This window comes from Gopherus flavomarginatus, chromosome 6 (genome assembly GCF_025201925.1).
Source record: "Gopherus flavomarginatus isolate rGopFla2 chromosome 6, rGopFla2.mat.asm, whole genome shotgun sequence".
Taxonomy (NCBI): domain Eukaryota; kingdom Metazoa; phylum Chordata; order Testudines; family Testudinidae; genus Gopherus; species Gopherus flavomarginatus.
In genome coordinates, this window is record NC_066622.1 from 116,766,222 (window position 1) to 116,784,886 (window position 18,665).

At 41.3% G+C, this 18,665-nt stretch overlaps 1 protein-coding gene across 3 annotated transcripts in view; it reads right to left on the reverse strand.

Annotated features, from left to right (window-relative positions):
* The window catches only part of DOCK1 (dedicator of cytokinesis 1), a 620,463-nt gene that overhangs the window by 18,950 nt on the left and 582,848 nt on the right, over positions 1 to 18,665 (reverse strand). For all 3 annotated transcript variants that reach the window (XM_050959274.1, XM_050959273.1, XM_050959275.1), the window contains 2 exons: positions 17,427 to 17,625; positions 5,392 to 5,545 (listed from right to left, as the gene is read on the reverse strand). In XM_050959274.1, the coding sequence (XP_050815231.1) occupies positions 5,392 to 5,545; positions 17,427 to 17,625 (353 nt within the window). The remainder of the gene's footprint in view (positions 1 to 5,391; positions 5,546 to 17,426; positions 17,626 to 18,665) is intronic.

Here is an 18,665-nt window from a genome sequence, read left to right on the forward strand (position 1 = left end):
AAAACTGCTGGAAACATGAAAGTAAGGATCACTAGGTCAGGGTAGGTCAACTTTTAAGTGTACAGTCTGTATCAACACTGACAAGGTCTCTCCCTGTTTAATAAAAAAGGAAATTGTACAACATTGTCACTTGTCTCAGATTTCACTTGCTGATATTCACAGAACATTTAAAACAAATAAAATTGTCTCAGCTGTAACCCCTGTGTATATGCATTGTACATCCAAGGTATACACAGAATATAACAGAGCAGAGCTTTATTTACTTTTCTACTTTTAGAAATTTAGACTTTTAAAAATTAAATGCACTAAAGAAATCCATAATTAACCACAAATCTCTACTGAAAATTTTCAAAATCCAGAGCACCATAAGAATGGCCATCCTGGGTCAGACCAAACGTCCATCTAGCCCAGTTTCCTGTTTCCCGACAGTGGCGAATGCCAGCTGCCTCAAAGGGAATGAACAGAACAGGTAATTATCAAGTGATCCATTCTCTGCCTCCCATTCCCAGTTTCTGGCAAAATTATATATTAGTTGTTTAAATAACTAACATTATAAACCAAGAGAATGTACAACCGATTTTTTTTTAATTTACTCATAGAAGGTGGGGAACAATCATTAACAGGGTGAAATTTAGCCCAGTGAAGAAGATCAGAACTAGGCCTATGAACCACTTAATTTCTAATTAAGTCTTGTTTTGAAGGCCTAAGTGGTGTATAGGTCTTGTGCTGGTCCTCCTCACAGGGGTAAATTTCACACACAGGAACATAGTCAGCCATTCTTCAACAGGCAAATCTTCCACTGGTTTAAGCGAGAGCTCTGCCAGAGGAATGAGCACTGATAAGGCCCTTCTTATAATACATCATTTTGTTTATAAATTGGGGAAAATTATTGTCACTTAAAGGTGGATTTTTTTTGAGTAGATGGAGGATTTGTTAACACTGATTCTTTTTTAATGCAGAGTATTTGGCAATATCTTATAGTGTGTGTTTTTTCTGGTTTTCCTACTTTTCTATTTTCTTCACTAGTACAACTTTAGCTTCAAGACAGTTGTATTGATTTATCACTGAAATCTCTTTGTCATTTCATCTCTATTTAGTCCATTCAGACTACATCGTCTAAAAGAACATCCCTCATCCATCACTTTCAAATTCTTCCAGTGGCCTCTTCAACTCAAAACTTGTCATTTCCTTCAAGGACCTGAGCAGTTCTATGGCTTCCTGCTTCACTGTTCTCATTTCTGTCTACTTCCTCCTCAATGAATCCTGCCTCACTTCTCTCATTGTCTCCTTTTCTCTCATTCTCATCCTTCCTTTCATTCTGTTCCCTACACTTGGAACTCCCTCCCAGATCCAAAAGTAGCAGGCACCCCACCACCTCTTCTTACAGACCCCTCAAACCCCACTTATTCTTAAACACATCATCAGAATATAGCATTACAAAAAAAAATTTTTAAAAAAAAGCTTCAAACAGGCTTCTCAGATAGCCCACGTTTTATGTGTCTATTTAGAAATTTAAGCTGCTGACGGGAAAGACTGTCTCTTCATGGTAAAAATCAAGTTTCATAACATTCATATGGCATGTGTCTTCTTAACAACAAAATTTAATACAATACAATAGTAATATGTTAAATAAAATGATACTTCCACAGTGATTTAATGGAACATTTGGAGAACCCTGGCAGAAGTAAGATTTGTGTGTGTATGCAGTTTTGACAAGTGTCTGTTTTTTCTTTAGTTGATGTTCTTCCATATTTAGACTAGCTACATGCACATGTTTAACCCTAGGTTAACCTATAGGCTTTACCCTAACTGTAGTTTTTGAGAGGAACATTTAAACGCCTTCACATTTAATCGTATCATTCCAGAGAGTTAAAGAGTATTTTATTATGTCTAAATAAACATCTTAAAGTGGGAGATTTAAGCCTTTTTAATAGAGAAATATAAGTGTACTGAAGACTTCCCCTAGGTATATTAAATGATAGTATAGTATGTATTAAATATTAAATCATTGTATGCTATTGTGGATAAACCACTAAAAACTATCAAGAAGATAAAAGGTCAAAATGTTGATGTCAATTAGAATGGTGAAATTCCAGTGGCTATAACAGAACTCAACCATTGTAACTGAGAGCAGAATTTTACTTATAAAATGTAAATGTACACAACTGTAATCCCTGAGTTAGGGAGATAAACTTAAATTGTATGAATATTTTAGTTCTAAGAAACACTTTCCTTAATGAAGCACACACATATTTTTACTTAGATTAACATAAAAATAGCCTGGTTTATAATTTCAGTGCTGTCATAGAAGAGCTAATTCTTAAAGGTGAGGAAAATGATCAAATTTTCTATTAAATACCAAATTTACTTTGATTAGAAAATGAAACTTTTGAGTAAACAGAGCACACATGTAGCCCTCAAAAATAGATGCCTTTGATGTTTACATTATTTTTAGTAGCTGTAATTGTATTTCAAACTCTTAATTCATTTGATTTTAATTTCTGGTCAAAGGAAATTATACAGGAATTTCTGGTAAAGCATTTTAGTGTATTTGCTAAGAGTATGAGAAAACCGGGCTCTCTGTTTCTTTAGAGCCAAATCTACTTGTCCAGGCTCAGCCTGTGAATCTCAGATAGCCACTGGGGAGATCCATGGAAGAGGTAGAAAAGAAATCATTTCCTCAAACAAAGGAGCAGCAGAAAAGATGCCCTGTGGAGACTACTTCATTTTAATAAATGGACTAGCCTTGACAATTCCTAGTGGCCCCCAGCCCTGGCTAGAACTGCATAAGAGTAGATTTTATTCCAGCCACATCCATGCTCCTCTTCCAAATAACTCTGTCCCCCTGTACCACTGCGTAGGGGGTATGCACCTCTTACCTAGCCTCCCCAAAGCCAGGACCCACCTGTTCCATTGCCAGATAGCACTGCACACTTACAGAGAAGCAGCAGGATACGTCCCAAAGTGAAGGACTTTGATACATACAGTATTTGTAACACACTCTATTTTTCATTTAATATCAAAGTTCAAATTTAGCCATGGACCAAGTCCAGCACTTCACTTAGCAGACAATTAACATATATAAAATAAGTACATGGCCTGAATGGGCAGTCCAAAAGTCATCTTACTGCAGCAAAAAGTTATTTAAACAAAACCACATAATTTCACTGCTATTATGTTGTATGTCTATTGGTGATATCCTGAAGACAATGTACCCCCTACTAAGCTCCTCTTGGAACCCAAAAGCTTGAATTCATCTTGATTTCTGAACATTTAAGTGTAAATAAGTCTAATATTTTCTTTTTGCTACAACTGTGCAGGGTACTTTATCAGAGATGACAATCATCCAATGTTGTCTGTGTATCCCTTAACTTTATTTACTATATGCCATTAGGACGATTCTCAGCTGGCAGGGATCAGCTAGATGACTTCAGTCTTTTTCATCTCTACCTTCTTTGAGTCTGTGGAGCAGATTATCAATTTGTAGTTTTCATTCTCCTAGATAGTCAAGAAGCAAGCACTATTCTCATAGCTCAATATAAGATTAACTCTTTTTAGCCAGCTTGCTTCACAAGAATTATTATCCAGGAATTATTTAAAAATGTTAGAGCTATAATTCTTTGAATGATTAAGGTCAAGGTTCTGTGTACTCTGTAGCAAGCTGGACCTAAATAATGGAGCAAGGTCCTACAGCCTGCGGCAATCTGGTAGAAACATTCTCAAAACTATGTGATAGCTTCAGATACATTTTTAAAATGGAGGTTTGCATTAAATATGAAAATGAATATATAATTAGCACAGTAGCCACTGTGAAATGTAATTCAGAGTATGTTATGTTTCCAAATTTTCAGTTTTCAATATGTTAGATTGTCATTTTTGGATTTCAAAAATTTATACCTGTCAGAATTATTGTTTCAGGCTGGAAACTCAGGAAGGCAACATTTGATTTACACTTGGTTCACCTTTTTGAGGTTATCTTTCCAACCAGGATGTCTAGAAACAATTAAAAACCCAAACAAACAAGCCTCCCTCTCCCCAAGATTCTATAACACACTTTTGCTACATACAGTGAATTCTGTTGATACAGCTTTGTGGAATACAGAAGTCTTGGATTATGGTTTATAAATTTGCTGTGTGTCAACATTCTTTGCAATAAGTTTTGCTTATTTAAAAACAAAGCACTTTGAAATATCAAAGGAAATAAATAAAGCAAACGTGAACTTCCCAGATCTGTAATTCTTGCTCTCTGGAATAGAAGTTAGTCACTTGCATAAAAAATGATTATTTTCTAAACGTTTCTTTACTAGTTTAGTGCCCAGTGAGATTTTAGCCAAGTGTCAACAACAGGACACTTTGCAAGGCAATTTGTGGAAGCTAAATTTGTACACAAAATGGGAGTTATACTCCCTCCAGTTATATAACAAGAGTTCTTGAAGACTGAAGCCAATGTATGAAAGTTTACAGAAGAATTCACTGAGAGATGCAGGGAAAAGACAAGCTATTCTATGTCTACACACAAAAGGAAAGTCCATTTCAGGTACTAACTACAGTAGCTGGAGACTTCCTTCAACCTCTGTACTCTCCAGAAGCCAGCACAGCATGAATCTTTAGGCACTTATAAAACAACGACCTTGTGAAAAGGAGCAGAAAACTTATTTCTTTAAGCAATTTTTCTTGTTTTAGTAAAAAATCAAAAATAGTTTTTGTCACTTGACAAACACAACAGGTGTACCATAGCACAGGCCTAAGGAGTAAATTCCTTACTATAGGATTTATCTGCAACCTACATCTTATGGTCAGTAGCAGTAAAACTCAGAGAGAGAACTCGGAGCATGCTGGCGAGAATCTTTGGGAACAGATGTTGATGAAATATTTGATGGTAGCACTTATAAATCACCTGAAATGCTTTGCAGAATTAAGGCCTGCCTGTGTGTGTTAACAAAAAAAGCGGTATTTTTCCTATGTATAGAGAGGTAGAGAGGATGGTATTAAATGAAAGTAACCAAAACTCCAGTCACTGAACTCTTTACACCAAATCTCTAAAGAGACGTGACAAATACAGTCATGAGAGAGAGAGTCAGTTAACAATATTCACATTATTTTAAATTAATTCTGATATTAAAAGGTGTAAGAAATGTAAACATAATCAAGTGATCAGGTCACAGACATCATCATCTCTAATAATATAGCTTAACCAACCATATCTCTGCTAACTCCCAAAAATGCACTTATACCTCATGATGTGAACGTACGCACTGGATTATCCTCTTGTTGATCAGACCTAAGTGATTCAGTTGATTCTGAAACATTTCAGAGTAAGGGGGCTGAACTGTAATTCATTCTGCAAAAAATATTTTAGGAAAACAACGTTTCATTGAAAAGAAAACTTACTGGACTGTAAATTGAAAGGAAGTTTGGTCCTTGGAGTGATTGGAGGTGGTGTTGACTGAGAAGCTGGAGATGACGGAGAGACAGAAAAACGTCTTTCACTTGCAATGACATTGATAACTTGGCTCTTTGGTCTCTGTGGTCTCAGTGGACTGATCTGCATTAGGACAAAAACATAAAAATGTGATGGTTTCATCATGACGTGTCACATAGCCTGAGCAGACACACACATTATTACAGCACAGCACGTTACACTGTAAAAAAAAGCACTTCTTATTGAGTTGTTGATTTTGTGATAAGTAAGACATTTCCCTAGATCTAGAATGTAACATTGCAATGATAAGATACATGTTTTAGATTTAATGAGTACTGTACTGAGGAAAATCATGGGTTTCCCCCTTTCCTGCACAGGTTTTTATGAACTAGAGCATATAGTCTGGCAATTTTTAATCTTTTGTTCAGTGTTTGGAGTTATTCCTGGCCTTTTGTGACTATACTCTGATATTCAACAACTTCCATCATAGTAAAAAATGGGTTATAAACTGAAGAACACTTAAAAATCAAAAGTCAGGGATGCAGAATTGGTTGTTAAACATATTGCCTTTTCCTCACTCCAGCAGTCACACATGTATTGTTTTATTTAATGCATACTTTTAAAATGAAGTTACAGTAAAAAAAAATAGCCTGAAATCCTTGATGCTAGCAACAAATGCACTAAGACAGCCTAGGTGCCATCATGAAACATAGTTAAGCTCAGTTTCATGCAAATAATTTTTTCTTTGAAAATGTTTCTTCCATCCATCCACTGTCTCAGATGTTAAATTAGTCCTCTTTCCCCAAAACCCTCAAAATCACTCAAAATTGAATGCATCCAGGGTGTTTAGATATACACAGTAGCCCCAGACTGATACATTGGCATACTTCCTTCGGTTCCATAACCTACACATCTCTCCTTAAAACCTGTGTCTTCCAGGATGTAGGGATTCCCTCAAGACCTTTTCCACTCAGCTTATCCAGAAAAACTATACAGATTTCATGGGGGACACCAGTATTTCTCAAGTTGGGGGTCCTGGCCCAAAAAGGAGTTGTGGGGGGGTTCACAAGGTTATTTTAGGGGGATTGCAGTCAGGGATGGTTCCAGGCACCAATGCAGCAAGCGCGTGCCTGGGGCAGCAAGCTGGGTGTGGGGGGAGGGCGGCGTGCTGGTCGTTGTGAGGGAGCCTTCAGTGGCATTTCTGCGGAGGTGCGGTGGGCACGACAAAGGTGCAGGACTGGCAGATCACCCGCAAAACTTCCGCTGAATCTGCGTGACCAGTGAACCTCCCGCAGAAAAGCTGCCAAAGGCCGCCTGACTTCCGTGCTTGGGGCAGCAAAAAACATAGAGCCGCCCCTGATTGCAGTATTGCCACCCTTACTTCTGCACTGCCTTCAGAGCTGGGTGGCCAGAGAATGGCAGCTGTTGGGTGGGTGCCCAGCTCTGAAGGCAGCACCCTGCCAGCAGCAGCGCAGAAGTAAGGGTGGCAATACCATACCATGCCACACTTACTTCCGCGCTGCTGCTGCTGGCAGTGGCTCTGCCTTCAGAGTTGGGCTCCCAGCCAGCAGCTGCTATTCTCCAGCTGCCCAACTCTGAAGGCAGCACCACTGCCAGCAGCAGCATAGAAGTAAGGACAGCAGTATAGCAACCTCCCCAACTCCTTTTTGGATCAGGACCCCTACAATGACAACACCGATATTTCAGATTTAAATAGCTGAAATAATGACATTTATGATTTTTAAAATCCTATGACTGTGAAATTGACCGAAATGGACTATGAATTTCGTAGGGCCCTACTTATACAGCATGCTCTGTCTATGCATTGTCCACATTTGACCTATTCCTTAGCTGATCTCTACGTTCCTAACTTATCTTGTCCATTGTTATTCTTCTTCAAAGTAAATGGTTCCCTGGGAGCTCTCCCTCTTAGCTTGCTCAGACATTCTGTCTTTTTCAACCTCATGACCTATTTACCTCTGTGATGGGGTGGACTAGGCCCAGGGGCTCCCTGCTGGAGGTCTCAGGGTCCTTCCACACCCCGTCCCAGAGAGAAGCAGAAGTCCTTCAAGCAGCCTCAAGTGGTTGCGGGGAAGTAGCCAATAAGAGAGGCTGCAGAGAGCAGCCAATCAGGGCCCAGCAGGCTCACATAAAAAGAGCTGCAGGGCTGGAGTCATCAGTTACTGCCTGGAGCGGAGGAGAGACAACTGTGTTCCTGGCTGGCTGGCTGGCTGGCTGGCTGAAAGAGCAGCAGGACCATGGACAGCTCAGTGTTGGCAGGGTCTAGGGGAGCAAGAGAGAACTCCTGGCTGCTTGCTGGGTCTGAGGGTACGTCTACACTACGGGATAATTCCAATTTTACATAAACCGGTTTTATAAAACAGATTGTATAAAGTCGAGTGCACGCCGCCACACTAAGCACATTAATTCGGCGGTGTGCGTCCATGGTCCGAGACTAGCGTCGATTTCCGGACCGTTGCACTGTGGGTAGCTATTCCGTAGCTATTCCATAGTTCCTGCAGTCTCCCCTGCCCCTTAGAATTCTGGGTTGAGAGCCCAGTGGCTGATGGGGCAAAAATCATTGTCGCGGGTGGTTCTGGGTAAATGTCGTCAGTCATTCCTTCCTCCGGGAAAGCAACGGCAGACAATCATTTCGCGCCCTTTTTCCCTGGATTGCCCTGGCAGACGCCATAGCACGGCAACCATGGAGCCCGTTCAGCTTTTTTTTTTTTTTTTTTTTTACAGTCACCATATGTATACTGGATGCCGCGGACAGAGGCGATACTCCAGCGCTACACAGCAGCATTCATTTGCTTTTGCATGATAGCAGAGATGGTTACCAGTCGTTCTGTACCGTCTGCTGCCAGTGTAATTTGGCAATGAGATGATGGTTATCTGTCCTTCTGTGCTGTCTGCTGCTATCATGGGTGCCCCTGGCTGAGATCGGCTGGGGGTGCAAAAGCAAAACTGGGAATGACTCCCCGAGTCAATCCCTCCTTTATGGTTTCTAAAAATAGAGTCAGTCCTGCCTAGAATATGGGGCAAGTGTACTAGAGAACCAGTGTATCAGAGAGCACAGCTGCTCCGTGTCAGATCCCGCAGAAATGATGAGCTACATGTCATTCACGGGGGGTGCCCCTGCAACAACCCCACCCATTGCTTCCCTCCTCCCCCAACCTTCCTGGGCTACTGTGGCAGTGTCCCCCGCATTTGTGTCATGAAGTTATAAAGAATGCAGGAATAACAAACAGTGACTTGTTAGTGAGATAAAATGAGGGGGAGACAGTCTCCCGGTGCTATGACAGTCCAGGCAGGACATTAAGCGGTGTGGAGGAGAGGAGCCCAGCATGCCGCTGCTATGATAGTCCAGGCGGTACAGAATCTTTTCTTTACACAGGAAAGGGAGGGGGCTGATGGAGCTCAGCCCCCAGTTGCTATGATGAGGATGGTTACCAATCGTTCTGTCCCATCTACTGGGAATGACCAGGAATCATTCCTATTTTTACCCAGGCGCCCCTGAGGCCAGCCAGGGGTATTCAGCAGTTATCAAGCACGGGCTGATGGTGACGACGGATAGCAGTCATATTGTACCGTCTGCCACCGGGGAGGGGAAAAGAGCAGATACTGCTCTTCACTGCTGCAGCATCACGTCTACCACCAGCATTCAGTAGACAAAGGGTGACATTGAAAAAAGTCAAGAAACGATTTCTTTCCCTTTTCTTTCACATGGTGGGGGGAGGGAGTAAATTGACGAGCGATACCCTGAACCACGCTGGACAATGTGTTTGAACCTACAGGCATTGGGAGCTCAGCCAAGAATGCAAATACTTTTCGGAGACTGCTGTGGACTGTGGGATAGCTGGAGTCCTAAGCACCCCCTCCCTCCCTCCATGAGCGTCCATTTGAGTCTCTGGCTTCCCGTTACGCTTGTCACGCAGCACTGTGTAGCCTGTAGACTTTTTTTTCAAATGCTTTGGCATTTTGTCTTCTGTAACGGAGCTCTGATAGAACAGATTTGTTTCCCCATACAGCGATCAGATCTAGTATCTCCCGTACGGTCCATGCTGGAGCTCTTTTTGGATTTGGGACTGCACTGCCACCTTTGCTGATCAGAGCTCCACGCTGGGCAAACAGGAAATGAAAATTAAAAGTTCGCGGGGCTTTTCCTGTTTACCTGGCCACTGCATCCGAGTTGAGATTGCTGTCCAGAGTGGTCACAGTGGTGCACTGTGGGATACTGCCCGGAGGCCAATACCGTCGATTTGCGGCCACACTAACCCTAATCCGATATGGTAATACTGATTTTAGCACTACTCCTCTTGTCGGGGAGGCGTACAGAAACCAATTTAAAGAGCCCTTTATATCGATATAAAGGGCCTTGTAGTGTGGACGGGTACAGCGTTAAATTGGTTTAATGCTGCTAAAATCAGTTTAAACGCGTAGTGTAGACCAGGCCTGAGTAAGGACTGAGCCCAGGTTAGGCTGCAGGAAGACACTGTCTCCAGGGAGGAAGCCCTGGGGGTACAGCCCCATAGCAGGGCTGGGACATGCTAAAGACTCTATACCCCAGAAGAGGTTTGTTCTGTTTCACATACAGACAGTGTGTTAAACTTGGCCAGAAGCTGAGTCACTGAAAACCTATCTGAGAAACCCACCAATAAGGGTCACCACAAATTGAGAGACTGCAGGCACATGCATTCAACCAGCGTGTGCTCATGAGAGGTGGGTGCCACCATAGTAGGATCTCCCTAATTCTTTCTTTCAAGGAATGAGGCCTCCTTCCAGGTGTTAACTACTCCTGTCAGGTCAAGCCTCAGCTGCAAAGGACTATCTTGTTCTTAGACTCATAGACTTTAAGGTCAGAAGGGGCCATCGTGATCATCTAGTCCAGTGGTTCTCAAACTGCAGGTTGGGACCCCAAAGTAGGTCGTGACCCCATTTTAATGAGGTTGCCAGGGGTGGCATTAGACTTGCTGGGGTGGAAGCTGAAATCTGTGCTCCACTACTTAGGGTTGAAGCCAAAGCCGAAGGGCTTCAGCCCCGGGTGGTGGGGCACAGGTTACAGGCTAGAGCCCTTGGGCTTTGGCGCCCCCACCCGAGGTGGTGGGGCTCAGGCTTTGGCAGGGCTCAGGCAGGCTCAGGCTTTGGCCCCCCATCCTGGGTTCATGTAGTAATTTTTGTTGTCAAAAGAGGGCCGCGATGCAATGAAGTTTGAGAACCCTTGATCTAGTCTGACCTCCTGCCATAATTGCAGGCCACAGAACCTTATTCATCCATGCCTGTAATAGACCCATAACCTGTGGCTGAGTTACTGATGTCCTCAAATTATGGTTTAGAGACTTCTTGCCAATAATCTCCCTTATCTGAACTATTGTCTCAAATTTTATCTTGGTCTTTTTAGCCTATCTAAGGGTTTGAGAATAGAGCAAACAATCTCATATGTCAGTAATGTTATTCATTTGAGCTCTAAGCCCATGTCTATCTATGTAAGAAAGTCACACATGTTTAACTAAAATCATGATTTAAACTGATTTAGTTAAAACAGTGGGACAGTGTTGTTGACACTCTTATTTCACTATAACAGTGGCCTATTTTTGCCATACGGCCTACTTATCCTCTTTCTCTGACTGGACCTTGATGGTGGCTACCACCTTCTTCCCCATGATTTCAAACATGTCAGAGAGGGAGAATCTCTCCTGCTTCTCTTGTTCAAGTTTTTCATGATCCAAAGCCAAGCTCCCCTTCTTTGAGAGGTGATGAAATTCATGAAAGGAAATGGGAATCTTGATCACTTTTGTCCTATTCACCCCTTTAACTCTTCCAAACTACAGCTGGAAAGGAAGTGGAGGACAACATCCTTAAAACAGCTCAGTTCTTCCTCTTGGGAAGAATAGGTTATAAGAGAAAATGTCCCTGCCAAATTACAACTTCAGAACCAGGGATGGAACCTTGAAACTTCTCCCTTCCAACCCTGTAGAAGTGTCTCTGGAAGAGACTCAGTTGATGTGGAGCAATCAGAAGTCCCAAACTCTGGGACCTTTTCTCTGACATTGTGAGGGTCCATAGGCTGGGAGCAATCTTGGTAGAGCTCCCTTTCTGTGGCTCCTGAAAGGATATACTTCTACAGACAAAGGGTAGTCCAGTGGCTAGGACTGGCTAGCCAGACAGTGATGGCTATATTTGGCTATTTGCAAATATCATTCAGTGTATACATTGGCTCAGCTCCTTCTACAGTATGTTTTCCTGTATTGCTAAATATATATGGAAAATATAATTTGGCAAAGGAGAAACCATAAGTCCTTGCAAAATAACTGACCTTTTCTTTTAAGACAGAGCAGGCTAATGTCATTTTAAATGAAAACTGATTTCCCTTTCACCAGTGTAAGGAAAGCAAATACGGCAAAGTTAAGCCCACCCTTTTAGAAGATGGATAGGTTGATAGCCTGGGAGTAAGGAGGCCAGTATTCAAATTCCTGTTCTACTACAAGCTTCCACTGTGGGCTAGTCATTCTGTGCCTCAGTACCCTCTCTGTAAAATGGCAGGAAATAGTACCTGGCGGGAATGTTGTGAGGATAAATATATTTAAGATGTGAGGTACTCAGATACTACAATAATGAGAGCCAGGTAAGTACCTAACATACTTAGAGAGCCCCTCTTGGTCTTCAACTTTCTCCATTTGACCTGCTCATCCTGACAAGTGATAGAGATAATGAGTTTGCCCTTAGGAGAGAGTGGGAAGAAGGCTGATGTCCCCAAATCAGCCTTAAAAGGTGTGGTTGCAGCTCTGCTTGTACCCCTGGAGACAGAGGAACTGGTATAAAGACAGGAGTGGTGTGGGACAAGTGCTGGAGCCATCTGGACAAGTCTGAACTGCCTGAAATATTTCTGAGTACAGAGGTGCAGTCCAGTTGTTTCAGTGTGGAGGACAGCTCAGGATTCAGAAAGAATGATTAAGGCAGATAAATGACAGTGATGGCTATATTTGGCTATTTGCAAATATCATTCAGTGTATACATTGGCTCAGCTCCTTCTACAGTATGTTTTCCTGTATTGCTAAATATATATGGAAAATATAATTTGGCAAAGGAGAAACCATAAGTCTTTGCAAAATAACTGACCTTTTCTTTTAAGACAGAGCAGGCTAATGTCATTTTAAATGAAAACTGATTTCCCTTTCACCAGTGTAAGGAAAGCAAATACGGCAAAGTTAAGCCCACCCTTTTAGAAGATGGATAGGTTGATTCAATTAGCTAAATGGAGATCTGCTATCTGAAGACAGAAAATTCTGCTTGGAAGGATCTTAATATGAATAATTTAGTTGTCAAGAGTCCTAAATGGCAATACCAACATGTATCTGCACCACTGTGTGGCAAAGTGAAGAGTACTATTTTGCTCAGGCTGTGCTCACTTTGAGAGACTTCTGGCTATTTCTCTGCAAAGGTGAGCCAAGACCTAGGCCACTTGTCTCAAATTTGCACCCTAATTAAAAGTTTAAATGCCTGTGTTCTCATGCAAGACTTCATCATATATAAAGTTTTCTTTCCCTCTTCCCATATTGACCTAGCGTTTTTTATTCTTCTCATCTCTTTCCCTTTCTAACCTTTCTTCTCTCTCAATAATTGCTCCCATTCTCAGTTTCTCTCTTACCTATTGTGTAAGAAAGGAGCTCTGTATTGGGTCCATAAACTCTTTACTTGATGTTGTGTGCTTGTGTGTGTTTGCGTAATTGAAATGTCCCAATACAGCTGGTCTGCCCACCCCATAATCCTCTCTCAATTCTCTGCCACAATCTCTTCAATGAGATGCTCCTAATCAGACAGAAAAACAGCCAACTCCTTTTTGCAGTTTATTCCCTTTGCCATCTTTAATTTTGAGTTCTAATGTTTCGGCCCCATCCATTGTTAAAAATACCTTCCATATACCAATTATAATAAAAAAAGGGAAATGTTTACTCTCAGTAGATGGTAGAACATGGAGTAGTGGCCTGAAGCTAAGAAAAGAAAAATGCAAGCAATATACTATATAAAGGGGAAAATGGAGGTTACTTGCCAGGAGTAATTCTGTTTTCTGCACATGCTGCCTCCACAGACACAGCAGGAGTTGCGTGCCTAGCCTCAAAATATTTTTCAACAGTAGCGGGCACGTAGGCCTGATCTACACTAGAAAATTAAGTTGACTTAACTATGTAGCTCAAGGGTGTGAAAAATCCACACTCCTCACTGGCATAGTTAAGCTGACCTAGCCCCCTTGGTGCAGCTGTGCTGCTGTAGATTTTAAAGTGTAGAGAAGCCCTTAGAGGGCATACACAATCACTCTGAGAATGAGAAATTTGGAGTGAATCTAAGTACCACCTTTTCTTTGTGGAAAAGGATAAAAGTTGGGTTGGCCTTAAAGCACTGTATGTCTTAAACCTTCCTGGCAGAGGTGATGACAGCTAAGACTGAAACATTCTGAGAGAGTGAATACTTTTTATGAGTTCAAAGCTCCCTCCCAGAAGTTGGGTTAAATTCAAGTTCCAAGGTCAAATAGGCTTTCAGGTAGAGGGCATCTGTTTCTTAGACCTTCTAAAATCCAAACATTCTGATCCTTTTCTCAGGGACATGGTAGATAGAAAAGCAAATAAGTAAAAGTCAGTAGTTGCTAGGGATAGCTGTGATTTCAGAGTCAAAAGAAAGTCCAACATAACTGGAATTAGACAAGAAACAAGGTCAAGGTGCCTGTCTCCAGCAGAAACTTTTTCAAGTTCCATTTGACAGCATATCACCTCCTATTGAAAGGCATTCTGGACTCCAACAGGACTGCCTCAATCTCTGTAGACAAGCACAGGACGTGCCTTAGAAGCACAGCATCCATGCTGCCAGGTGAGATTATCTGCTAGGACTACAGTTCTCGACTTGGGGAAGAGATTTGTAGACTAGAAGGCCAGAAGGAACCATTGTGATTGTCTAGTCCAGGGGTTCTCAAACTGAGGGTCGGGATGCCTCAGGGGGTCATGAAGTTATTACATGGGGGGTTGTAAGCTGTCAGCCTCCACCCCAAACCCCGCTTTGCATCCAACATTTATAATGGTGTTAAATATATAAAAAAGTGTTTTTAACTTATAAAGAGGGTTGCACTCAGAGGCTTGCTATGCGAAAGGGGTCACCAGTACAAAAGTTTGAGAATCACTGGTCTAGGCCGACCTCTCGTATAGCGCAGGCTGGCCACAGGACTTCCCTGAATTAATTTATGTTTGAACTAAAGTTTATCTTTTAGAAAAATAAATAGTCATTCTTGATTTAAAGATTTCCATTGACTGAATCTTGATCTATGAAAAGGACCAGAAGCTCTGAGAATGAGGACTGCGATATCTAGACCAGTGCAAGTATAACCAACCTGGATCTGTCCTCTCCAATATTCGGCAGTGCTCTTGGGATGAGAGGCCATGGAAGGAAGACATAAAAAATTCATTTCCTTCATTGTTAACTTAATAAATGAGCAGACTGCTATTTAAATCCATTCCTGTGTCTATCATTGACCTGTGTGCGCTAATCCAACTTCCTATATATCCTCTGTAGGCATTTCCAAGGTGCCCATCACTGAAACATCTGTTTCCACATCTCATTGAGACTTACCTTTGCTCCATTCAACCTTTCCTTATCTCTTCTCGGTGGGATGCATGGTGCCTCCCATTGCTGTAGCCAATGCAGAGCAGCTGTGCAGTCACCAGGGGAGCAGACTTTTCCTCTGCAGCTGCCAGCACAGCTCCTCATGTGTAGATGTGAACATATACACCCTCTGAGCTATCAAGGTGTGGGCCTCTGAGTTTACTCAATGTACACACCTGCAGATTGTGAATGCTAGTGAATTCTACCTACAAAATATGTCAGCTGTGCGTTGACACATGCTCCATCCTAAGACCTGAGACTAGGCCATCAATGTTTGATAGTGTCAGCAGTTGTGAACTGAACTCTGATATCATGCATAAAGAATGAAAAAAAGATATTCCAAAATTTGCAGCAGTCACTTAACCCATGTTGTTGTCACCCAGAAAACAGCAAGTAAAATTAAGTTATACTAACAAATATTATTTATCTAAGTATTTATACAATGTTCACCACTGAGCATCTCCATGACTATATGATAAGGACCTTTGGTATGTACTAGTTTAAAAATGAAAAAAATCCACTCTAAGGATTCCAAATGGAAATCAATGGCAACAGCCAAGATGGGTTACTGATCACAACACCTAAGACATGTCAGTGCAATAGTGATCTATCAGAGATATGTCGAATGCAATGCTTAGATTCAGTGAAAATATGCCTACTAAAAGACCCTAATATTCACACAGTTGACTGCACTGTGCCAAACACATGAGGCACATTGGAAATTTATACAAAATGTGTCTTCCGGTTGAGAAGAGGCTAAGAAAACTCTTCTTGCTAGATCTGGTAGAGAGACAGTCTCCCTTTTAACAAACCTAGGGCTTGACTCAAAACCAACTGAAGACAATGGAAAAACTCTAATTTCAATACTCTTTGTGCCAAATCCATGGAGAGAACAAGGATTCTGATTTAAGTTTTTGCTGAGGTCTGTTCAGGGTGTACACAACAAAACTCCAGCTACCACAAAGGGATCCTGCTAACAGGGAATTTTGCTCTAGTAGTCATGACACTAACACAGAGAAGAGACCATTACATGTATTTCTTGAGGTCAAAGTTTTAAACCAACAGCATCAAAATAGATGTCCCTCCTGAGCTTCCAAGGCTATGGTTACTACTCTAGCAAAAAATGGATTAATTTTCAATTTAAAAAATAAAACTTCAGTATTTACATATACCAGTGGGGTGGTCCTGGTAAACTGGAATATTTGCAAAGAAGGGTGGGTTTCAAAGAAGAGATACACTATAATAATTATCTTTACATACAGCCACCAGTGAACTGATGAAAATGTATGTATGTTTCTGTTAAAAATTGCTTTCCAAGAATTACTCCTGGGGGAATTCTGTGTCACTGTGCAATGCAGAATTTGTGCAGAAATTAATGTTCTGCGCAGAACTTCCTTTCCCCTCTCCTCCCCCACAGGAATGGGCTGTAGAGCTGCTGGTTGCCACTAGGAGCTGCTGGACCTGGCAGAGCCCAGCTCACAAATAGAAGACACTGCTGATGAGAGGGGAACGGAGCTGGAGGGCTCCAAGCAGCTACAGCTCCAGGCATGCACTGAAGAAAAGGAGGCAGTGCGCAGGAAACTCCACACAAGCCTGGAACCCAGCATCAGGCTGTTTCTCCATCTGGATTCCTGGGCTCTGAGAGGGTAGGGTATGTGAGTGTGTGGGCTGAGGGGGGTGCCCCGCGGTTGGGCTCTGGAGGAAAGAAGTGTGGGTGTCTGGCTCCTGGCTGGGCTCTGGAGGGGGGAGGGGCAGAGAAAAAGGAACTGGATTGTGGTAGGGGTTTCTTTTAACTCTACTCCTGGGGGAATTTTTTGTGTGGCTCTGCATTGTTACAGAGTTGCTGAAAGGTGTTTTGAAATAAATTAACGAAATAATAGAAACTGAGGTGATTATACATAGTGTTATTTTGACAAATTAAATATGCAGAATTTAAAATATGGTGCATGGAATTTTTAATTTTTTGGTGCAGAATACATCCACCAACAATATCTTGCAGAAAATAACTGAAACCACATTGGAGAACCATCAGAATCTCACATGACCAGCAACTAGAAGAATCCCTGCTATGAATGGAGCAACTGAATGTTCTTTAATTTTATCAACTATTGTATTTTTCAAAAGGCCATATATAAAAATCTTACAGCAGGTCTATAAGAAATACCATTATTCTGTTCTTTTTGTTTAGTAAAATATCTACTTTTGGTACACTAATGAATGTTTTAAAGAGTATACATTTTTTCTCAGAGTTATTTTAAGTCTAAAACCAAAATGAACTGTCAAAATGACCCTTCTGCATTGTAAAAAATGTCCGAGTTATTGCCCACAATTAAATAAAACTGTTGGTTAACATTACCGTTTCTGAAAGGATCACTGCTTCAGATTGTTGCAGAGAAATATCTGTAGATTTCAACTCTTTATCAAATATCTCTTGGTGTTTGCTGTTCCTTTTTTCCTTCTTCTTCTCCTTCTTATCTTTATCTAGGTCATCCTTGTCCAACTTATCTTGAGACCTAGAATGCATCTTTTTTGGCAGAAGAGGTTCAAGCACAAACCTGAAGGAAAATTTGGTTTATTTAGACCAATGAAATATTACTGTCAAACAACAAATTTTAATTTTCCAAGTTCCCAACAACAGTATAATTTTAGTCCAGAGATCTTTTGTTAACCAAGTAAGGCTCATTACACTGCTCTACAGCCAAAATGCTTCTGAAATAAATGTAGTCCAGCTTTACTAATTCTGGGTCACTGAGAACGAAAATGATGCTTAAAATTGTTGATTGGCTCTAGTTTTCAAGATATGCTATTGGGTCAGTATATACGACCCTTGACTTGGGAATGGCGGAGGATAAGTGAGTTATAAAGGGAAGGGATCTCAATTTAAACCAGAAATGACTAAAATACATCTTTGACTGGATCTATGAATAAATCTATGACTGGGTTTGGACAGTACTTGCTTTTTAGGCAAAACAATGAATGATGCAATCTGAAGTGGTATTGCATCATACATGATATGAATTGCATCGTGTTATTCCTAGACGTCATGGATGATGCAATCATAACGAAGCTTACATCACTCTGCTGAACAAATTGCCCTATATCAGCTCTAGAAATCATACAGTGCGGTGCTCTCTTATTTGTCAGTGTTTGATTTTGCAAAGGGACACATTTCTGTTTAGCCAAAGTGAGCAGAGATGCCTCGTACTTGTGTGAACAGTGCAGATAACTTCTGCTATGTTTGTGGTGAAGTGACTTTTGCATCACAAAAGCGCAGTATAACCACTATGGTTAAGAAAGCCTATCACCTTTATTTTGGCTGCAAAATTGGAGATCAGGACAAGAGGTGGGCCCCACGGGACTCTTTGCTGCTGTATCTAAAAGGCATCATGTAGGATATCACTGGAAAACTAACAACTCACTGATCATTAATAGTCTTGCATGACGTATGTACAGGGTGTGTACAAAAAGTTATGTGCTAGAATTATGTTCCTAAAATGCACAAGCCCAAGGTCTTAACTAAAAATCCATTATGGAAAAAAGAAAGATTGGTAAGAAATCTATCTTGTACCAAGGCTGTAGCTTATTTAGTTAAGTC